The 24,873-nt window shown below is 40.5% G+C and overlaps 1 protein-coding gene across 1 annotated transcript in view; it reads left to right on the plus strand.

Moving 5' to 3' along the window:
- Positions 1-629: 629 nt before the first annotated feature.
- The window catches only part of sdcbp2 (syndecan binding protein (syntenin) 2), a 28,750-nt gene continuing 4,506 nt past the window's right edge, over positions 630-24,873 (plus strand). Inside the window, exons 1-8 of the mRNA XM_033629098.2 lie at positions 630-769; positions 5,590-5,641; positions 7,670-7,766; positions 16,212-16,312; positions 19,826-19,990; positions 22,110-22,285; positions 23,861-24,032; positions 24,562-24,653. Of these exons, the coding sequence (XP_033484989.1) occupies positions 5,591-5,641; positions 7,670-7,766; positions 16,212-16,312; positions 19,826-19,990; positions 22,110-22,285; positions 23,861-24,032; positions 24,562-24,653 (854 nt within the window). The 5' untranslated portion in view covers positions 630-769; position 5,590. The remainder of the gene's footprint in view (positions 770-5,589; positions 5,642-7,669; positions 7,767-16,211; positions 16,313-19,825; positions 19,991-22,109; positions 22,286-23,860; positions 24,033-24,561; positions 24,654-24,873) is intronic.

Below are 24,873 nucleotides of genomic sequence, written 5' to 3' on the forward strand. Positions count from 1 at the left end.
GTGATACAGTGCTGGTTATGGTCACTGAGCAACCTCAGACGCAACCCTCCTCCGCACCCTTGCAAGTTGGCACAAGTAGGCACAAGAGTAGTGCCCAGCAACTGACCTTGCGTTTTTCAGGTGGTTAAAGTTGCGGCATGTGTACTTCCCCTAAAATCACACACTGGTGCAGCATGATTCTGCCGTTGTTTGGTTCTGTGTAAAAATGCAAAGACGACACCAAGAAGGGACTTCTTAGTGGCTCTATAGCACAATCTCTGTGTAAAAACAGCTTGTCATACTTAAAGGAAAAATGACACCAGAGGGTGTCAGGGGGCCTTACTGGTCTTCTTTGCCTGGAGCCCACCATGAGACCAGGATCGCCCCTGGAGCAGAGGACAGTCTCTACCCTACTCTTCCTACCTGATCCCTGACAGAGTGCAACAACAGCTCACACAGGGTAGCAAAACAAAGCACAAAGAAAACAATAATATGCACACAAGGCTACGTGGGTTATGGCGATTATCACAAGGTCTGGTTCATAGGTATAAAACAAAATCATGGTAACAGTGAGTCAAAGTTCATGTGACCGATACGAGGCGTGGCTAAACGTCAACACTGATTGACGCGGTTTCCACAACCAGGAAGCCAGCAGTGACATCACTCTTCAGAATTCCCCTTCAGCACGACGAAGAGCCACAGCGACGAAGACAGAAAAACAGAGGAATAACGGAGTTTGCTGCTGTCTGACATTGCTGTTTAAGGCGACTTTACAACCAACACGTTAAAGGTGAGTTTGTCTCTACCACACCGCTGTACCACACCATCCCTCGCGGTAACTGTTCCTCCCAGGTTTCGTTTACCTAACAAGCTAACGTTAACGACACACGGCTAGCTCTTTGCTTCCCTGCTGTTTATGTCGGAACAAAGACGGTCTGCCTAGCGGACTCAGCTAAAAGGCACTACTTTATCTAATTCATATATCCTTTAATGTGTTCTAATTTCAATTAGCGTTAGCTAGCTTGTTATTAGACCTGTCTGCTTGCTTAAACCAGCTAACAGCGGTTGGTTAATTTTTAATGACTTATCGTTGAGGCACCATAATGTCAATTGATATGCAGCATTTCATGTCGTAGCTAACTTAGCTAGTCATACGATAAAGACACAACAATAGTTCCTATCTAAAAATTTGACACCGACGTTTGCTTCAGTGTTACAATATAAGGGAAACGCCTAATCTGTTTAAATAAAGCTAACGCCAGTTAAGCCTTACGTATTGTTTCTGAGCCTGTGTTGTTATAGCGTTAATACGGTAGCTCATGCTCGTGCCTGTTTATGAAGGATAACTGTATGTTTAATGGCTATAACTCAATATAATACAGTGTGGCCCAGTTAACGGGCACAGTAGAAAGGGTGTGGGTCAGTTCAAAGCACTAACAGACCTCTGCTCCGTTTTACCGTTGTCAGTCCTCCTCCTCCTCCCTCCCACTCCCTCTGTCTCTTTCCCAGCCATGTCAATAGACCGGAACAAGCTGCCAAGAAGACCACATTCTTGTATCTAACCAATTCGTTCAGGCTAACTGAAGTTAGCCCTCTCTTTCCTTTCCAGTTTCCACCAAAGCTTTTGCTTTGCTAGCTCCATACTCTGAGGCTGAGTAGCAATGAGCATGGGAGGCCTGTTCCTGAACTGCTGTCAGTGCATTTACAAGATACTCGCCAAGCTTTTTAGCCCTGTTTTTGCAGGAAATTTCCTTTTACATCACAACGAACTTCACTTGTCCACTTCATTTGAAGCTGTAGCAGCAGAAGTGACTCAAGGATTAGGTTATGTCATTAGAAAAGCTGCCCTAACTCTCATTTTTTCCAGGCTTATTCACTTATACCTCCGGCCAGCTAGTCAGAATGAGGGAGGAATATAAAGCGAGCAAACAAACACAGCTGTAAAGTAAACACTAGAAGGTATTAAAATGTCCCTCTGTGTTCACTGACACAATGATGCACTTGTCTGTGAGGACTGAGAATAACAGAGTAGAGTAGTGGCTGGAGTAGCTGGGAGAGTGGCAGTAATGTTATTGTGGTCCGAATGATTTGCTTATTTTGGGGACTCGATGCATTTTTGTTCACTGGTGTCAAATGAATGTCTGGCCACACATCTGACCACTGTGTGCACATGGCATATCAACATGGACTCTTTAAAACATTTGAATAGACTTTTTGTGTGATGGGTTATATTGGACAGTATGGTGTATTATCTTTATGTGGAAATTAGATGTGATGTGGTTGAGCAATGTGAAAGGAAGTGAGTCAAATTTACTTGGTGTGAGTTTTCATATTACTGTTGGTATTTGGCTTTTTTGAGTCTGTAGGTTGGTCATAATTGTTGTTTTATCATTTTGTACATTACTCTGTCATCCTCCTCACTTCCCTCCTGCTTCGTATTGAGAAAGAGATGTGCTCACATGTCTTGTGATTGTGACACACAGTTGTCACAGTGTACTGAAGAAAATTACTAAGAAATCAGTGATGCTTCTGTCCTTAGCATTTCTTTTCATATAAAAGTACAAGGATTGGACACCCACAGTGCAATCAGTTTGCTTTTTAAGATCTCTTTTTTGTCATTTTGTCTTTATATTACTAACTCACCGATCCACTACATTGGATTGGTATGTGTTCCAATGCTGACCTTATGAAGTGAAGTTGTTGACTGCAGTTTAGTTGTAATTGCCATTTTATAATTCAGTCTTTCCATTGTCTATTAATTCAGTTGTGGCAGGTCGGCAACTTAGTTTGACCTCATGTTACCTTACATTAAGTGAGGTATACAGATTTAAAGTTCAAGTAACTTTATTTAGCATCTGCACAAGTATAGAGAACAAGCATGTTGGGAATCTTGCATGTATGAGTCATTTATAAAAGATCAGACCAACCAAAAACGGGGTGGGATTATCAAGAAAGGCAGACAGGAATATTGTTGTTAAAAAGAAACAGAAACACAGAGGACATCTGGGTCATTATTTCGTAAAATGAAGTTTAAAGACGGGCAAAGGATAGCTCTGGTATTAGATCAGTACTAGAATATACAATGAGGTAAGGCTGGCTGGAGAAAATGAAGAAAATCAAATATCACTATTATTAACCAAACACCTTGATAACGATATTGCGGTGACATTGCAGGGTTGACGATTGGTACTTTTACAGAATATTTACACAATGAGTTTTTTGATACGTAATTATCAGTAATGTGAACACAATGACTAAGTGGGTAAAGGCAAATAATAGACCAGCTAAAGCAGGCTGGTAAGTTCAGAAAATTACATCACTTTACTGAAAATGCAGTGTTTAAAGCCAGGAAATGTCAACACTTACGATATACAAAATCTAAGATGAAAACTGGTCTCACATCAATATATTGCCAAACGCTACCCTGAGCTGAGGTATTGGAATCTGTTTCAGGAGTAGAGCTGCAACCATTAGCCGATAATTGCTTAGTTATTAAGTAATTTTTCAAGAAATAATGGCAGAAGTTAAGGGTGGCAACTGCTCAAATGTGAATATTGCCTGGTTTTCTTAGTCTCCTGTGATAATAATCTGAATATCTTGGTTTTGAAATTTTGGCCAGACAACACAAGGCACTAAAGAAGTAAAAAAAATAACCAGTAGATTATTTGATAATAGAAATGGTGAAAAACCCTAATTGGGAGAGAGAGATAGTTGACGGTAGAGACTGACAAGAAAAACACGTGGAGAGAGTGTGATGCATACAGCAAAGGTCCCCAGTATGATTTAAACTGGGGATGTTGCTGTTTACTTTGCGTGCACTTTAGACCAGCAGCATTTTCATGTTAACACTAGGTGTAATCAGTCGGCTTGAGAAGCAGCCACTGCCACTAGTACTATAGACACCTGGGCACAGGGAGAAGTGTGAGCATAAGTGTATATCAAGGTGAATGAACGTATTGGATTTACACAAACAGACTCAAACACACTTGTGTTTATTACCTGTCATCATGCTACTGCGTGTCTCAACCTGCTCTGCTTGGCTGCTTGCATAGTCTCAGTCAGCTGACTGGCTGTTATCTTTCATTTCCTCTTTCCTCTTCTGGCTGCCAGTACAGTGGTAATGAGTTTTTCTCAGCACTTTTGAGTCTAGCTCGGTTAGAGTGGATCACCATTATTATCATAATGGTTTACATTAACAAAGAACCCTGAGAGCTATTAATTGTTGTCTTTGCTTATTTCCCTTCACCCATGTGAAATGCTGAATAAAATAGAAATATGTTAAATAGGCTATTCGTTCAGTCTCCCTTGTGCTTTTTCTGCCTACATATACCCTCTGTCACCCTCTCACTCAGTACTTTCGTCCATGTGTTCATCATTTAAAGCAATAAGGCAAATTCAAAGTTTAAACACATGTACACCTGGCGTTCACCTAGCGTGAGAACAAGATTAGATAAGATGTGTTACCAAGGTGAAATAATCAACTATGATGTCACAGAGTCATGACATACATCAGAATGAGTGCACCTATTATTATCATTGTGCTTTCCACATACTGTCAGTGTCTATGTGTGCACCCGTCCATTATCTGACAGGTTGAGTCAGTTTTGCTGTTGTTCTATTTCTGGAGTTTTACTGCCAATGCAAAAATTGTACTAGGTATTTAGATTATGTGGGCGCTGTTTCTCCTTATCTAAGAATCATTTGTCATTCCTCCAAATGCAATAAATGAATAGCTATTAACTTAACTATGTGCTTAGTGTTGGGTAATATTACAACATATACTGTGAAATGATATAAAGCTGTCGGCTCTTTAGCAAGAATTTCTGGAAGTTTAAGAAAATGTATTGTATCGTGACATATGTTGATAGTAGATTATGTCCATATTGCAAACCCCTAGCTAAACTGAAATTAATATTATCCTGTGTATTAATAAATTCAACTAGAGCTGCAACAACCAAGTATTTTCATTATTGATTAATCTGGCAATATTCTTAGTTAATGGATTACAAAATAGTGCATAGTTTTATCATTTATAATTTGTTGTTTTCTATTTTTTGTCCAACAGTCTAAGAGCCAAACAGTGTTTGGATATTTATTATTATCTGTTAGCTTACTGATAGACTTTTATGTAGCCTGATTTTGAAAATCTAGCTTGAGTGAAATGACTACCTACCAAATGCCTGTCAAGCTTTCTCAGGTGTTGTAGCTGTTGTTTGGGCTGCCAGATCCTGAGCAGAACATCTAGCTCTCTTCTGATTTTTTTTTTTTAAATTTTGTTTATTTAATCTGTCAGTCATCATCATGTCATGTCTTTGCCATTTCATGCCAGGTGGGAAAGCATGTTTTATCAGTCCAGAAAACAAACACAACAAACAGGATGTTGCTAAAAGTTGCATACAGCTACAGATTTGGTATTGATTCTCAGTGGAGCATCCCTTTCACATTACAGAGAGTAATTTGATTGAATGTTAATAGAATATAGCTTAATGGAGTGTAAAGGTAATGGATGCCATTTAAGTAATAACAGGTTATCCCAGTCAGTAGTCTGGCAGGCTCCATCCTACCTTTCCCAAGGTCCTTCACTCACAGCTGTTTGTGTTTTCTCTTTAGGATGTCTCTGTATCCATCCCTCGAGGACCTCAAGGTCGACAAGGTTATGAAGGTAAGCACGTTAGGGTGAATTGAATTAGACAGAGACATCTATCTGGAGATAATTAGCTGTGTTGTCTGTAGTAGTGTAAGCAAATTATTTTTGCTATATTTAGCACAATTAGGAAAAGAGCTTCTGCTTCATCTTCACATATGCAGAAAGCAAATATGATTCCAGCCTCTAAAGATGAGAAATGTAGCAAACTTAGCAAAATCACAAGAGGGTGAAAAATAAACAGGGATTACTCAAAATTGTAACATTTTTTGGAGTGACTAGTATTAAAGGGGCATAGCACAGTTTTTACACAAAGTAAGATCTAATCAAATATTCTATCTATGGAAAAACTAAGCGCCAGTGTTTTTTGGGGCTTAACACATATAAAGGACTAAAAGTCAGGCTGTCTTGGCCTCTGCTGCTTGATTTGACCATTCTGTCTTTAATTTGTCTCCAATGAGCAGTATTGCTAGATGGGAAATATTAAACTGTGGTGCCAGAGCCTTAAAGTTATCATACTTTGAGTAAAATTATCATATGTGAATTATAACCAAAAGAACAAATTGGTGTAAATGTTTAACTTTACAAAACATGTCTTTAAACGACTTCTTGTCGCGCCTGCCACATCGTTCTTTTAAAGCAAGCTGACACAGCTATGATGTGTGGAAGGGGGTGTGAGTCCATAAGTCCATCAGTCTGACAATTACTGTAATAGCCTACTATTACAGTAATTAAATTACAAGACACCACAACAGCCTGTTCATATTCTGCATGAAAACTGGTAAGGCTGTAAGCTAAGCTAATTAAATAAATAACTGGTGCATTCAAAACAACCCAACTTGAGCATAGCATACCTTAGTGAGAAAGTCATGTTCATCATAGCCTAGGTCAAGCATGATTAGCTGGAAAGAGTTCTCACAGATGCAGAATTTATATTTTGTTGTCTGATCATGTTGAGAAATAGAGAAGTGCAGGAATGAGTCCTAAAACCCAGAGATGAGTTAGCATTTTAGCAGTTTTGGTTCCCATATCTTGAAGTCTTTGGGTTTAAGGTTAGATGCCTGAAATAACAGGTGTGCTTGCCTCAAACTGGACACTTTCACGGTTTGTTCTATGACATAAAATAAGTCTGTAAATACCCCACTGTTATTTTTTTTATGCTTTTAGGTTTCTTTGAAAAGGCGGTTGCTAACAAGTGGCTAAATGAGACTACAAAGCATCATTAGGCGAACACGACTTAACAGCCTTGTTGTGATGATGATGTGAAGTCATGTGACCGAGGTTTAGTTCATCTATAGCCTAACGTTAGCTTTTCACTTCTGGGGATTGCATTTACTCATCAAAACTCATTAAAGTGGTTTTAAAAGATTACCTTGCTCAATAAAAGGTGTAAGTATCATAAACTTTTGTCACAGATCTTATTTTCTGCAATAATCCAAAATCCCACAAGCTTTTTGATGAGTAACCAGAGTGACGCTTACTTCTGAGTGGGCCTTATAAAAATGTCATCTCTGCAGCACTCTATGAATTAAAATGTCACAAAGTGGTCAAATTATTGTACATTTTAGTAACGCTACTTGTGAGTCCCCCAACTTTGACGAAGTCTGAACTGAAAGTAGAAAGTTACTGAGTACCAAATCACACCTTTTAAAATTTGCATTTGCATGTCATTGAAGATATCCTCTGTTGCCCTGGTACATGGTTGTGGAGAAAGAAGTACTCTGCAATCACTTAATCTGATTACCAATAGTTGTTTTGCTTAAGCCCAAAGTACACTGTTTAATTTTGAAATGCACTGAGGTTCATCTCACACTTGCTTAAAGCCATTCATTCAGGGTTTGAGACTTAATACTTTGTTGTTGGCTTTTTAAAGGACATGCATTTCTAATGAAGATTAATGCTTCCTTTACAACCTTACTTCAATCATTTCTCCTCTCATTTTCTCCTCCTTTTTTCTCATTTGTGTTTCATTGCCTTTCATCCAATATTTACCATTTTAAGTCCAAGTACACTTCCAGTTTACTGGTGTGTCTGATTACTTCCCAGGCTCAGGCCCAGTTTGCGCAGACTGCCACCCCAATGCCAGCTATCACAGAGGGAACCTACCAGCCTCAGCCTGTCACTGCTGGGATGCCATCATCAAGTGAGTCTCACACATACTGCTGAAAGTTTTTAGAGAGTAATTAAATCTACACTCAGGAAAAACAGTAAAAACCCTCTTTCTTGAAGTTGTAACAGAAACACCTTCACCTATATCTTCGGTCTCTTCCTTTGTTTCTTGCGCTGGATATATGTTGATATCTCTGTGTGGGGGGTCTGTGGTTCTGAGCCTGTGCTATTCTCTTGAGAAGAACAGCTCTGCAGTGTTAGGGATGGATAAAGATGAGTGGAGTGAGAGGACTGGGATGGGAGGAGGAGTTAGGGGTCTCTGGACAATAACGGGAGTATATGGGCCTCCCACACTGGCTATGATTTTTCTCTCTTTCCCTCTGTGCTTGCAACTATTTCTTTCTCTCTTATTGTATTCTACTTGGAGGAAATGTTTTTTCTGAGTTTGTGTAAAAGTGAAAATGAACTTTGCAGAACGCCAGGCTGAGATGGAAGAAAAGAGAGAGAAAGGAGACATCCACAAAAGATTAAAAGTGGGTAAAAAATGGGCAAGGGGCCCTTTTAGAGATTACAGAACACAACTCCTCTGCTTATTTTCACTCACTTCTCCCCCTTTACCCATTCTCCCACTCATTCAGTTTCTCTTTCCTCTGTTCGGATGCAAAGTCCTGTGGGCTTTGGGTCTTTTGTTTTTAGCTCAGCAGAGCTAGCTATGAGTCACCATGGAGACTGGCTCTGGCAGCTGTGCTGGGACAGGGCATGATGGGAAAAAGAGAGAGGAGGAGGAGTTGGTTTAAAAAGGAGTAAGGAGGGGAGGGAGGAGAGGGAGAGCCAGTGGTGTAAGAGTGAGTTAGAGGAGGAGTTTGTTGTCCTGGTATGGAGGAGAGAAACGGAGAGGAAGGTGAAAGGGGACTGAGTGACATCAACACTGGACCACAGCCGAGTCAGATATAATAAATCTGTAAATTGCATCTGCTGCCCTTAAATCACCTCGACTAGGCCCATCACGATACACACTCCACTTATCTTACAATATATATGGACACGCCCTTGATCAAATTTGTTCAAATCAAATCAAGTTTGTTAAAATAGGAATGTCACCAGCATTGTCCAAAGAAAAACAAAATGGGGAAGCACAATACTGGATTTTTTGTTGATGTCCAGTATGCAGATATTTAACAACTCATCTGACTGATAGCTTACAGTGATATTGATATATCTTGTTTTTCCCCCCACCTAATTTTAGTGATCATCATGTCTCTTCTGTAGTGGAATTAACATCATATTATGCATGCATACTCTTGTCATAATGACCCACCAGCAGATGGAGACATGAAACACTGCTTTTCAATGTATGTAATACTCATTCATTGTACAAAGAAAGAAAAAGCACGTTGGCCAATTCTGATAGTTCATTGTAAAGCCGATATTGGCCGATAACGATGATGTTCTGATATTATCAGCACTGGCCAGATTTTGGAGGTAACTGCCGTGTCCTGGTAGCCTGAGTGTCAGACTGAAGCTCTCAGAACCTTCAGTCTGACATTGCCTCCATTGAAGGCGATTTACAAGGGGGAGGGAATTTGATTTTTCCCTAACCAATCAGTAGAGATCAACGACTCACCCAGAATCTGACGTCATTAGTATCCATGCCTCAGGGGTGCCGAAAACAAGCGAGCATTGCCCGTTTAAAATGTCTCCGTCGTCGTGCACGCCCAGCTGCATCGCCGTTAAATCCAGTTTAGCAGCTTCCTTAATTTGATCCTCCATTAACGCGAGTAGTGGTGAAATACCTCGATAGCATCGTTAATGTGGTCTGTAGGATCTGTAGCGGTCGCCATTGTTGCTATCCTCACCAGCTACCCACCGGCGTACAGCTTGACATCAGCGTGGCGCTGATTGGCTAATCGATAGACCCGCCCCCACCCCCGGCATTCATTGGTCCGTCCATCGTTTGGACGAGATAAATCGCAAATTCATTGCAGTATGCCAGACCAGAGATGCAAGCCTACTCAGTTGAGTGGGCGGGGTCTATGGTCTGGAACCAGGCTAGTGTCCTGGAGCTTCACTGAGCTTGTTTATTAGTCGCAAGAGGCATCAGTTTTGTTTTTGTTGGCCAAATTTTGTATTTAATCTCAAACTGAGTAAATTTGAGCTACTCTTATAAAGGCAATACAATTTTACATGAACTTATTCTCATATATTAAAAGGTGACACTTACTTTTTTAAGAAAAAAAATTAAACATCTTTTTCATATTCCGAATTAATTCCAAATTAAAAGTTAATTGCTCTTTGAAAGGGTGTACTTGCATAATTATGTTAAGACATCATTATTATATCAGTGGCATAAAATGATCTCCAAATAACAATTATATTGTTTATCCCAATAATTTCTGGGACAGTGTATTGTCCAACATAAGTAGTTATCGTGACAGGCCTAACCTCAGCACCATGACCTTTCTTCTTCCTGTTAAGGTTTTCTTTTATTATCCATATTGGAAGAACACCAAGTGAACAGGAAAATTCATTAACAACCTTTATCTGCATTATCAAAGCTGTAAAAAATTGTGGGTTGAGTTGTGATTGTTAATCATATTGCCTTGTCAAGCAAGAGTCCTAATCAGCCAGTGGAATTTCTCAGGAGACATGAGTCCAGGTCCTCATTTACTAACTAATCTGCAAATAGACGTTTGGGCTCAGGGGCTGTTTCCCAAATACCGTAGCTCAAGATAGACTTGTGAGAAGAAAGGGGTCAGGCGAGAGGTAAACTGCAAGAACAGAGAATACTATTGAACTGAGTAACAGAACATCATTGATTCGGCTTTGTGGGTAGATGGGGAGAGGGCGTGTGTGGGAGAGGTGAATGAAGGAGACGGTGATAATACAGGATAGCACATAAACAAATGAAGAAAAACATTTTCTGAAATAATAAAACACATTTAGTGATTTTTATTAGTGACACTGGAGGAGGAGTACAGGGTGAGTCACGATCTGGATTTCTCCATCATTTGTGTTTTTTATGTTTTGCCAGCAACATGTGGGTGTTTCTCTCTCACTCTTTATTATGTTTCCCACGACCAGAGATGTCAGCTGTACCTGTACACTGGGTGATTTCTGAGTGCTTGGGCGGAGTGTGTATGTGGTTGAAGTGACTTACTCAAACCATGTTGACTTTAGACTTGACCCACCTTACATCAGTAATTGTTGTTGAAACGAAAAAGAAATATGAAATACTGATATGAGTACTGACTCAAAATCACTGAGCTTCGTAGTGCTGTGTATAGATCTTGTTGGTTTAATGTTTGTTTGACGTTTGACTTATTAATTTGATTTGCATTCTTAAATTTTAAACCCTATAATATATGTTAAATCTGTGCTCAGCTGACACGTGTTTAGGGAGGTACAAGAAGCACAAACTGATCTGTTATGTATTGTATGGACTGTGCAGTTGATCTGTACAGTTGATTTTATGTTTATACTGACAGAATGAATGACAAGGAGTCATTGAATGAATTATGAATTTATGATATTGGAATCAGTGATATAAAATATAACATTTCACCCACTGTCCAATGTATACTATATATTTGATTCATGATATAATTCAAACTAATCTGCTCATTACACAGTACTGTCCATGTTTATGTCTTTGAGAACTGGACTGATTGTATTTATATCTGATTTATTGCAGCACATACAGACATCTGCTGGTATAAGTTTTTCCTCAAACAAGTGTGGAAGAGATTTGATTGGATCACAAAAAAAAAATCTAAAGGGACAGTTCACCCCAAAAATCAAAAGTACAGATTTTTCCTCTTGTAGCACTCTTTGTCAGTCTGGGTTATTTTAGTGTGAGTTGCCAAGTGTTAGAGATTTTGGCTGTAGAGATGTCTCTATTCTCTTCAATGAAATGGAACTCAGAGGGAAGTGTGCATCTACTGCTAGCTTACCTAGCACCACTGAGCTAGCTAATGTTACAGCTCAGCTGCGGAGGATGCTATTAATATTTACATCTCATGCTGTCACAAGTATGAGCCTCTCGTCCATGAGTAGATGCTTGTTTCATTTTGCACAGTGATACGGTTGGTGGGTGTAGTTCAGTAGAAGGAAAAGAGTCTGTGGATTATCACGAGTAAGCGAGTCATAATTTCTGGAAAGAGACATTGCTGTTGAGTTTTTCAAATGTAGCTTTTTGCCACTTCGAGCAGCACAAGCTGAGTGCCATCTAGATCCATAATGTTGGAGACAAGACAGATATCTCTGCAGCCAAATGACCAGCTGATTCCAGTGCTGCGCAGGAGTACTAAATTGGCTCAGCTACTACAGTGGTTCAAGCCCGTAAGACTGCCTGAAGGAGGTCATTTTCCTCCAGTTATAGCAGTCCTCATGGCTATACATGTTATCGTAAAATCTGTCAAATATATTCTGTAAAATGCAGGTGCAGTGTGGTTATGCGCCCTAAAGGAAAAGTCAACCTTCACAATGTAACACATACATTCATCCAGAGTAGACATGCTGTAAAAAGCACAAACAAATAAATAGAAAGGGGGTGCTTCCCTACTGCAGGGGAAATATGGTGGAAAAGCACCCTAACCCCATATACAGGACTCTTCGCTTTGCCCCAGTTAAACATAGACTACCATTCTTATTGGCACTGCACATCAAGGCTCCCAAGTACTTAACAAGCACATGTGAACAGTTGAAATGGGTTGCAAATTCTAAATAACTGGCCAGCATGCATATTCACAGGATTCTTACGCAAGTTTGGAAAGCATGGAAATAAATTTGATCAATTTCCAGGTATTAAAAAGTATGGAAAATGAAAAATAAAGTATGGAAAAATATTTATGTTTCCAGACTATTGCCACTGTTCTAAAATATTGTTTTCTAAAATAGAAAATTAGGTATTTCCAAAAATAATTTAATCAATCCGGATCGTGTTTTATGCCGGGCCAAGCACAGTTTGTGTGAGAGCAAACGTCTCAGAAAACGTACCGCCCCTTTTACCTGATTGACAAGTGGTATGTCCAGTCCGCTGCCCCATGACCCTCCTCCAGCCCCCCAGGTATCAAGTTTTACTCCAACACTGCACCTTCAACAAGGAGACGAGTTTCACATGGTTCACATTGGGTAGATGCAAGTTTTTGGATGGATGGCTTGACAATACCGTATATAAATTCTGGTTGGCCAAGGATTCCCAATTCACACAGAGCTAGATGCTTCGTTTGACATCGCCAACATGGGGGAGAAGGCGATTCTGAGCCACACGAAAGGAAAAAACACTGACGTCTCGTTACTGCATTGCTTGCACCCAGAGTCCCAACCTTTTTGCCTCAGCCCAGACACTGAACTTACTTTAGTTTTTATTTGCATGCCATTATGGTACTTGGCTACAATCGCAAGAATAATTAAATATGATGTGAAATATGATACACTGATACATTTACTCAGATGTCGCATATTCTCTGGGAAAAAAAAAAAAAAAAACGCAGAGAAGTCTGGAAATTAGGGTATGGAAAAGTATGGAATTTTGAAATTCCAAATGTGTAGGAACCCTGTATTCATGTATGACACTTTGCAGTTGCTGGCTAATTTATCTTATGCTAATTTTTCCCACCTCTGGCAACATTCCTTACATGTCCTTTCTTTTACCTTTGCCAGGATAAACGCAGTAATAATGCTGTGCTGCAAGGGCAGTGGCAAGCTCCTGTTGCCAGAAAAGTGATGCAGTTATGCAGGCAGGCGAGAAGAGGGACAGACAGGGACACACTGTCCAAATAGGAAAGTAGACAGGAGAAGATGGATGAGATGGACTATAAAACAGGAAGAGGAAGCTTAACCCTATTTTACATCTGTAATATTGTGTTAGAATTCAAAGGAGAAACTCCGTCATTGTCGTGGGAATCAAGTATTAATTAGCCAGCGTTTTAGTTTACCTGAGGAAAAGAGAGGAGGCCTCCATCTGACTTCACAGCACTTGCAGACTCACTGACTTTGTGGGCGCGTCCCTGGGAAGTCTGGGAGTGCTGAAGGCTGTCCAAATCCTCAATTCATCCAGTTCAGAAGGGGCCTCAAGCTGACTTTCTGCATACTTCCAGAGAGTCTGCTTGGGTCACAGACTTCACCAGAGTTCACTAATTTAATTGCCCACAGTTGACTTATTAAGGATGTGTAAAACAATAATTGTGTTTAAACAATACTTGAATCGTGTAGACTAGAAATGATATTCAACAGCATCATGATACAGAAATATATAGAAGTACAGGCTGTAGAGGTAGCCTGATAAAATGCATATTATTATACCAGCCTACGTTATAGACTAAATGCTGTGCAGTGTAATGCCAAGTATATAGGCTAAGAAAATTGGCTGAAAACAACAAAAAGGGTCTTTCAATGCAAGTAATACCCAATATACTTAGTCATAGTGCCGTCCGTATTTATTTAAAGAAACATATGAAAATTATTTTGTTCAGTCACAAAAAAAGCCTATAAATAGGATTTAAATCTTTTTATACAACAGTTAGTTCCGACTGAGCAATTTGATTGGACGAGAAGCATTCCGTGAGTGCTGATATAGAGTATAACATCACTGGGACATGTAACAGTAAAATCACTCCGTTCACAGGTGTTATAAATATAAATACAGCCGTTAATTAACCAACTGTCACACTCGCTACATTGACGCAAACTGACACTAGCGTTACACCAAGAAGATGGATTTTTTTCCCCAAAATTACATTTGAATTAAATTATGAGTGGTCGTCAGGAGAGGACGATGAAAAGGAAAGCCAGGACTTTTCTGTGCAGACTTCCAGGTGTGTTTGTGTAACATCAGCCGACCTGGAGAGGAGCAAAAAATTAAGCAAACACGGTCAGGAATTATCAATGATCATCTGATGAGGTACTGATAAGGATGAGGGAGAGTGGAAGCTGAATCCGACCGTGCCAACTTCCAGGTTTGCCAACGTTTCATCAGCCGAACTGGACGAAGTTACACAGCTGCACATCAATGTAAATACAAAGTAGCTTGTGAGTTCCTGGTGTGTGTGCTGCGTTGCCTGGCTACAGACCGGGGGAACTGTTTTTTTTTTTTTTTTCGCGGAGCTACATAACATACTTAAATAATTTATTTCATCACCTTTTGTTAACATTTCCTTACTCAGCATTGCTTTTTAAGCTGTTGTTGAACTGTTGTATAAAAGCAATATCACACTTAAGGTCGTGACGTTGTACTGTATATTGTCACGGCTGTGCCTGCGGCCTCGTGCCTAAGACCGAATCACAGCCATGACGATATACAGTACAACATCACTCCCTCTCGTGTGATATTGCTTAAATATCTACAGGGACCGTGCACATGACTTTAGTTGTTGCTTAAATGTTTCTATGGCAACAAGTGAAACAGACTCAAGGCCTGCCTATCAGTGGCTTCTGCCCTTACAGACTTAACGTGATTATGTCACAGAATGCACGACTGAAGTTGGCAGGGGCTCAGTCTGCAAGTCCTGAGGGTGAACATTTGGATAAAGCCAAATACGCAGACGTCACTCATTTGCATAAAAACTCTGTGTCTATATTTATATATTATTGTAATATTAAAGAGAAATAAACACACAAGGATCATAGCTAAACACTTAATGATTATGGTGGCTGTGGCTCAGAGGTAGAGCAGGTCGTCCACCAATCGTAAGATTAGCGGTTCAATTCCCAGCTCCTCCAGTCTGCATGTCGAAGTATCCCTGAGCAAGCCCAAATTGCTCCCAATGATGCTTCCATCGGAGTGTGAGTGTGTTAAAAAAACAAAAAAACTGAGTAGCAGGTGGCACCTTGTATGGTAGCCTCGGCCACCAGTGTATGAATGTGTGTGTGAATGGGTGAATGTGACTCATCGTGTAAAAAGTGCTTTGAGTGGTCGGACGACTAGAAAGGCGCTATACAAATGCTGGTCCATTTACCATTTACTTTCCATCATACCAAGGAACTGAATACTGATGCCAGGAAAATTTTACTACGCTGCAACAAAGAGTGCTCATTATCAGCCAGTGGGAGACCCATTGTAGCTCAAGCATGACCTTACTTTGATGGATGGCATGAATCAAACATAAAATGTAGGAAAGAGTGAGATCAGTTCTAAAGACACTTAAGGTGCACCTACAACAATGTTTGTACATCTGTGAATTCAAAACATTATAAAACACAGTACATCAGATGGAGCCTAAGTGGCTTGTCTTCAGTGCTGTTGTTTAATAGAAACCCTTGGTAGGAAGTACAGGTAGGGGTTTAAGCAGGACTTACAGGACCAATGTATTCATTTATTCATTATGTAACATTTGATCTTTTTTTTCTCTGATCTCTCTACCAACCACCTGTCTCTCACTCTCCACCTCTACCATCTGCTCGGCCTCCCTCCATCTTTCTTTGGCTCTCTTTTTCACCCACCCTCCCCCTCCTTCTCCCACTCCACTCACCATTCTCCCAGCCTTGTACCCAAACCTAGAGGAGCTGGGAGACTACATGGGTCTGGCCCTTAACAGTGATGAAGTCCAGAGGAACCTGGCCCTGGTGCCTGTGGCTGACAATGTAAGTTGTTTTGTTTGTCCTGGGGATGTGTGTCAATGCATACATGTATACAGCTGAAAGTGTGGCTGTAGTATTAAAAGATTACTCCACTGATTTAGCAGCGCACTATAACATTGTCAGACTAATGGACAGTTATAAAAACACAAAAGGCTTCATACAACTTCAAACAACCGTAAATAGATTTTAATGTATAAAATCAGTGAGGTTTCCCATTTATATCCTCATTCCATCCAAAAATTAGATTTTGTAATTTGGGTAAAAAAAATAACACCCATGTTATCAAAAAAAATTCTTAGATGTCAGGTCACGTGAAAGGGAAACTATTATACTTTTCCATATTTTGTGTTGTATATATAATGTTACAGTGATGGATGTTCATAATAATAAGATAAGATAAACTTTAGTGTCCCGCAAGGGAAATTCGTCTTGGGCAGTATAGTGCGAACAGTTGCAATATTCACATACATACATACCTACAGTACAGGCCAAAAGTTTGGACACACCTTCTCATTCAATGCGTTTTCTTTATTTTCATGACTATTTACATTGTAGATTCTCACTGAAGGCATCAAAACTATGAATGAACACATGTGGAGTTATGTACTTAACAAAAAAAGGTGAAATAACTGAAAACATGTTTTATATTCTAGTTTCTTCAAAATAGCCACCCTTTGCTCTGATTACTGCTTTGCACACTCTTGGCATTCTCTCCATGAGCTTCAAGAGGTAGTCACCTGAAATGGTTTCCACTTCACAGGTGTGCCTTATCAGGGTTAATTAGTGGAATTTCTTGCTTTATCAATGGGGTTGGGACCATCAGTTGTGTTGTGCAGAAGTCAGGTTAATACACAGCCGACAGCCCTATTGGACAACTGTTAAAATTCATATTATGGCAAGAACCAATCAGCTAACTAAAGAAAAACGAGTGGCCATCATTACTTTAAGAAATGAAGGTCAGTCAGTCCGGAAAATTGCAAAAACTTTAAATGTGTCCCCAAGTGGAGTCGCAAAAACCATCAAGCGCTACAACGAAACTGGCACACATGAGGACCGACCCAGGAAAGGAAGACCAAGAGTCACCTCTGCTTCTGAGGATAAGTTCATCCGAGTCACCAGCCTCAGAAATCGCAAGTTAACAGCAGCTCAGATCAGAGACCAGATGAATGCCACACAGAGTTCTAGCAGCAGACCCATCTCTAGAACAACTGTTAAGAGGAGACTGCGCGAATCAGGCCTTCATGGTCAAATAGCTGCTAGGAAACCACTGCTAAGGAGAGGCAACAAGCAGAAGAGATTTGTTTGGGCCAAGAAACACAAGGAATGGACATTAGACCAGTGGAAATCTGTGCTTTGGTCTGATGAGTCCAAATTTGAGATCTTTGGTTCCAACCGCCGTGTCTTTGTGAGACGCAGAAAAGGTGAACGGATGGATTCCACATGCCTGGTTCCCACTGTGAAGCATGGAGGAGGAGGTGTGATGGTGTGGGGGTGTTTTGCTGGTGACACTGTTGGGGATTTATTCAAAATTGAAGGCACACTGAACCAGCATGGCTACCACAGCATCCTGCAGCGACATGCCATCCCATCCGGTTTGCGTTTAGTTGGACGATCATTTATTTTTCAACAGGACAATGACCCCAAACACACCTCCAGGCTGTGTAAGGGCTATTTGACCAAGAAGGAGAGTGATGGAGTGCTGCGGCAGATGACCTTGCCTCCACAGTCACCAGACCTGAACCCAATCGAGATGGTTTGGGGTGAGCTGGACCGCAGAGTGAAGGCAAAGGGGCCAACAAGTGCTAAACACCTCTGGGAACTCCTTCAAGACTGTTGGAAAACCATTTCAGGTGACTACCTCTTGAAGCTCATGGAGAGAATGCCAAGAGTGTGCAAAGCAGTAATCAGAGCAAAGGGTGGCTATTTTGAAGAAACTAGAATATAAAACATGTTTTCAGTTATTTCACCTTTTTTTGTTAAGTACATAACTCCACATGTGTTCATTCATAGTTTTGATGCCTTCAGTGAGAATCTACAATGTAAATAGTCATGAAAATAAAGAAAACGCATTGAATGAGAAGGTGTGTCCAAACTTTTGGCCTGTACTGTACATACAATCAACACAGACAAGTTGCCAACATAGTGCGCTGAGTGTGTTACAGTTGCAGACTACTGTTGCAAGAGTAGTGCAACCATTTGCCTTGTTTATAAGGTTACAAACAAGGGAACTACAGGAATTGCACTGGCCTAGCTCAAAGTGCAAGTGAGTGCATAGTCACAGCACTACAGCCCAGGTCGCCAGCCGTGCAGCGCCCCGGAAGTAGTCGAAAAATCGTTGCCTAAGTTCGAAATAATAATGTTTTCTCTACTGTGGCTACAGAATGACTTCAGATCGTGACCGATCTCTCTATAGGGTCATCTGCTCACATTATGTAGCCTACATTGCTACATGAAGCAATATGCTAACTTCAGGGAAACATGTAAACTTTGTTGCCAGTGTTGTTAATTTGTAATGATGATGATGTTCATTTCTCAGCAGTTTTTCTTGGCATACAGTGTTGCTATTCTCCGTTACAATCATTCCTTGGCTGTAGTCAGGGTGCAGAGACACAGAGACACAAGACCCGAAAATGCTGACCAATTAGAGCAGACTGGAATTTTTCAGGAGGGGAGCTTAAAGAGACAGTCGCTAAAGCAGTGTGAGAGTGCTTTGACGCTCAAAAGAGTGTTTTTGATAGAGGGTGAATACAGGTGTTCCAGCACAGACGATATGAGAAAAACTGTTTTTTGGCTATTAAAGCATGTAAACATGCTCCAGTGGAAACCTTAAATACAAGTATGAACCTGAAAATGAACATAATAGGTCCTCTTTAAAGCCGCTCACTTCAATGCATCAGCCCTCTGTGATTAAAAACCTGTTTTTGGTAGATGGAAGGAGCCATGAGCTGTAGATCTATCAAAACACAACAGTGTTCTGTTCCTGGAGATCCACATTTCAGAGTGACTCACTGCAGGCCTGGAGCAGTGTGTGGGAGGGTGTGAGCTCTTCACTCCCCTCCATTTGCGTGTGTGTGTGTGTGTATGTGTTCATGCGGATCCTGCAGATGTCAAGGCTTTCACAGCACCCTCGCTTGTCAGCTGGCATTCAACCATCTGTGTTCTCTGCCATTTGCTGATATCTTCACCTCGACCATTATTTTTCTTATGTTTTTAATTTCTCTATTGTTCGTGCAAAGCATGTTGATGATGAAGTTTTCAAAAGCAGTGCCTAAAGCGTTCCTGATCTCATTCACTGGTGGAGGAGGAGATGAAAGTGAATCCTCCCACATGCCTCTATTTGATGCAGCATTCCTTTTTTATCTCTAGCTGAATTTTAATGTAACATGCCTCTTTAATCCTTTCTTCCTCTCGCCTCTGTCTCACCCCCACTCAATTTCCCTCCTGTCCTCTCTCAACACACCTCTTTCATTTTCTCACCTTCCTTGCTGTCTGCCCCCCCTTCCCTCCCCTCCTCAGCAAGTGGCAGTGCCCGCCAGCTCAAGTTTTGGAGGGATGGTGCGGCCGGTGACGGGGGCAGATGTTGGCATCAGGAGGGCAGAGATCCGCCCAGGGCTGCGGGAGGTTATCCTCTGTAAGGACCAGGATGGGAAAGTGGGACTCCGGCTCAGGGCCATCGACAACGTGAGTCAGCATCACAAACTCTTTGATAAGCTCCTGTTCTTGCATGAATTATTCAGCACAGACTGACTGTCATGAACACCCCTTCCCTTTAACAACATACTGATGACTTAAGAAATCCACACACCCTCTTCTCTTCCACACAAGATCCAGGTCAAACTCTGCTTCACTTAGTGTAAACATTCAAAGTTTAACCTCTTTTATTCTCTATCTGGACCATCATGATCTGACATGTGGATCACAAGGGGTTTCCCTAATACGCCTGATCTAAACGATGCAACATTTTTTGCCAAATCTAAATATTTAACTCTCTATCGTATGAAGTTGCTGTGAGCTGTAAATTCACCACTTCTAAGCAGTAGGCAGAAGATAACGTTATCTTGGAGCCCCAGACCAAGCCTCTCTCCATCTGGGCAGCTGCCTTTGTCTCACTCAGGCCCACCCTGGGTCTGGGTCCGCAGCTGCCTGTGCCAGAGAGCGGCATAAAAACATCCCCAAAAACATCCCTAGAAGAACACTGCACACTGACTGACCCCTCATGTTTGACTTAAAGAATCTCAGCCATCTGAGGGGTCTCTAACTGATGATTAGAATCTTTGACTTCCAAGGGACAGCCTTATACCTATATCTTTAAAAAAAAAAAACACGAGGAAAAGTTGAGATTGAGGTCATTAAATTCAATTATTTTTGTTAAAGGTAAATATAACAATGCTATAACATGACAACGCTGACTTTTCTTTTCTTAGTTATTAGCAGAGAACAGCAGAATGACTGTAGTAAACATTAACAAGAGTAAGCAAGTGCTGCTGGTACCAGCGTATGTATACTGCAGTAAATAATTCCAATATTCAGATTCAATATGTATCGATAAATTGTTATTTTTTGATAACACTAATATACAATCTATAATATAGATCTATTAAATGCAAGTACACTGTGGTGGAACCATCATGTCTGAGTTGTTCAGCCACACACTCTCATATCAGATTACTAAACTTGTGACTAGATACTAAGCATATGTAGGAAAATAATCCCTTTGTTATTCTAATAGTGGACAAATACAACAGTCCTGTTTCTGTGAAAAATGGGTCAAAGTTTAACCAAAGCTAATAAGGGCTTTCAAGAACTACAGTTAGTCAGTTCAGGCGAGGATCTTCCTAAGTGTCATTGTTTTGAGCACAAAAGTCACTTTTTGTTACTGTGGCCCTGCAAGGAAATATGGGGACAAATGAGTTTCTATCCTTTAAGATTCACTTTACAGAGTGACAAGTCAAATATTTTAGCCTACATTGCTAGTGTTAATTTTCCTGGGGCTGTTTCACAGTAAAGGCGTACCACTGCTTCCACATTAAACCACATAGTATAGTATAGTAGCTTTATCTCTGGATTACCCCAGCAAAGGCACAGTGCAGGAAATAAAGTTGTTGGGCTCTCTCTATGACAGTTCTTTGGTAGATAATATTCCTCAGACATATTTGCATTGTCTATAACAGTACAGTGATTCTAACAGGGTAAAGATAACTAAAACTGGGACTGGGTGATGTTTCTGATCAATGCTAAGAGCAATAAAGAATGAATTTGTTGCAAGATAAACACAAACAGAAACTTTGTTTTGGTACTTGGCCAACTTGCAAGTGGTAACAGTCTCTTGAATGTCTTGAATTATTCAGTTTGTGTTGACTTGCACTAATACAGTTGGCAGCCTTTGAAATGACTGAAATGAGTTGGCAGAAAGAGACGACTCAGTGCATTGGTGATCGATGCACTGCTTAAATGACACAGCACAGTTGACTTAACAGTGTGCCAAATCCTCAAAATTAAGGACATCATTCCAGTCAAATAATTATGTTATATTGCATTGGCATCAAGTAAAACAAGTCTTTTAAAATAATTGATCCGACACAAGCCCTCTGTTGATTCTGTTTGGTTTAATGATCCTTTCACTTTTTGGAATATCTAGCAATATGTTTTCTCTCTTTATCAACACTTCATCTCCTCTTGCCTCCTTCCTCTTTAGTTGCTGCTTTGTTTTCTCTCCACTGTCGGTGTCTGCCTTCTGTCTATCCTCTCTCCATCCATTCTTGGACTCATTTTGTAATGCTTTATCTGTTTCCTCTCTCAGGGAGTGTTTATCCAGCTGGTGCAGGCTAACTCCCCTGCGGCCCTGGCCGGGCTGCGTTTTGGCGACCAGGTCCTTCAGATCAACGGGCAGAACTGTGCTGGCTGGAGCGTAGACAAGGCCCACAAGGCCCTGAAGGCTGCGGCCGAGACGCGCATTGAGCTCGTGGTCAGGGACAGGTGAGGAGTTTTTTACACACTTAGGACAGAGGATTATAACGTTGTGTCCTAAGCCTTCTCATTTAGTCTCATTTTTAATGTTTTCCAAGCATCATGAGGTTACAGCTCTCATCATCTTTGATATGTACAGTTATCATGGTTACAGGTGTTTTTCTCATGTATTGTGATGTTAAACGGAAAGGTATACCTGTGATTACCAGACTGTAAAGGTTCACACACACAGTGACCATGCCGCTCTGCTGTCTCATAGTAGCTGTTAGAAGCTGAAAGGTTTGGCTCCCTCTGCTGGCTGCTTCATCCTTTGCACTTTGCTACCCAGCTTTCATTATCATATAGTTCCATGTTGATTTGTATAGATACAGTTGGTATTTAGGGGATCGCTCACAAAACGTCACATCCTTTTATGCCAAGGGGGAAAACAAGGCATTTACTACCATGCTGAAGAATTGCTGTGTGGCATTCTGTACATCAAACATCCTGTAAAATCTAGAGTTAAAGGGTAATTTTCTACATGGACCACATTTTCTCACGTTTTTGTGTCTAAGTGATTATTAGCAACAACGTTTTTGAAATTGGTCTAGTATTGTGTGAGAGCAGTAAGCAGGCTACAATGTCAACACCCATGGCATGTTCATACTGTCAATTTCTGTCCTCTTAAAGTGTTTTTGTCACTGATTGGCTCAGATTGTTATCGTAAGTGTGTGACCAGATTATTAAATAGGATCCCTATAGAATTAGACGTTTTGAACTTCTTTTTTGAACCAGGAACAGTCCCAAAGACGCCATTGTCAAAGTTGACATTTAAATAAACAGTAATTTTATCATCGTAAAACTCACTTCATCAGAGTCAACAGAAACATAATTAAACTCAGAGAAACCATCCTGGTTTGACTTTCCAGTGTTTTAACAATCACCAATTCTGGTTTGGTTGAAATAAACCTTTAATTCACACGATTAGATGTTAAAATATGCTGACTTTATACAAACTAAAATGACTGTTTATTTAAATGGACTGATTTTGGGGCTGTTTCTGGTCAAACAAGAAGGATCTAATATTTTATCCAAACAGTGTGAGATTGTCTAGCCACTGGAAAAAAAAACATTGTGAGCCTCCAAGGACCTGTAGGTCTTGAGGTTGCAAATTTCAGGGTGATAACGTTATAACACATCATCACATCACAGGCTAATGGCTTTGAGTAATGTTAGTGCTACTATACTGTCAAGAAATGTGCATGGAAATTGCTAAAACATGCTAGTCTGTTACATCACAGTGTTAATGGCTTCAGGGTACTATTATTATGGTAAGTTCATTAATTATATAGTAAATGCAATAGTGTCTATGTGGGTTTAAAACTGCGGTTTCCCAGCATTTACAGGCTGAGGGAAAGGACTGCTTTCCCCCTTGCGGTCTCCGCCCTCATGATGCCCCCAAACTATGACTAGACAGTGACTGTGATTGTGTTTTCTTGATCCTGATTATATATTTACAGATATAGTGGTACAATGTTATTTCACTTTCAATGTCTTAGTATAGGGCTCTTTATAACAAAGCTGTGTGTATGTGTGTGTCTCAAGGCCATTTCAGCGCACCGTCACCATGCACAAAGACAGCTCCGGCCACGTGGGCTTTATCTACAAGTCTGGTAAAATCACCTCACTGGTCAAGGATGGCTCTGCTGCCCGCAACGGCCTGCTGACTGAGCATTACATCTGTGAAATCAACGGTCAAAACATTATTGGACTCAAGGTTAGACACCTGTTTATGTATATGACTCTTTTCATCAAATAGTTTGCTCACTGGTGGATTTAAACTGTTCACTAAGTGCTCATAGTGTGAGGAAGTCATGTGTTTGCTCTAATACAAGATGACCTTCATTAATCTTGAATTTTGGAAAAACAAATTGAAAATAAATACAGAACTTGTATGATCTTATAGAATGTTTGGTGGCTAACTTTGCATTGGCATGGCTGCTTACATACTTTCAGAATATATTGTAACACGGGAACGTGCAGCGTTTTTTATGTAAGTGCAGTATTCACCAGCTTTAAGTCTGTACAAATGTGAAGTGAGAAGGTGTTTAGTTCGTATCAGTATTGTTGCCATAGTTTGCTCTTCACCCTGTGATTTCCCTGGTAGGCGTGCAGTTCCATCCTGCTCTGTGATGAAGGCTTTGAATGTGTTCTTTGCCTAAACATTTAAGAAACCTACAGTGTTATGATGATTTATTAATCTCACAAGGTCCTCACATGTCACTATTCCTGTGTGAAAATTCCAGGACTCTCAGATCAAGGACATTCTGACCACCTCTCCCACTGCCATGACCATCACCATCATGCCCAAGTTCATCTATGAACACATGATTAAGAGGTAGGACTCCAACGTTTCAGTGAATCTAGTGTCATTGCCATATCATTAAAGGGTTACTATGTAGAAATTGTCAGATACTGTTTGTAAAGTATTGCCAGTGAAAGTCAAAGTAAAAGCCAACCCCAGATTTACTCGTTTTGGAATTACCTTTGTCTGCATGGTGTTTCACCTCACTTTATTTGCCTTTTTATTGGCGCTGTGTCTGTGATTTTTGTAGCTA

Source organism: Epinephelus lanceolatus, chromosome 8 (genome assembly GCF_041903045.1).
Source record: "Epinephelus lanceolatus isolate andai-2023 chromosome 8, ASM4190304v1, whole genome shotgun sequence".
NCBI classification, from domain to species: domain Eukaryota; kingdom Metazoa; phylum Chordata; class Actinopteri; order Perciformes; family Serranidae; genus Epinephelus; species Epinephelus lanceolatus.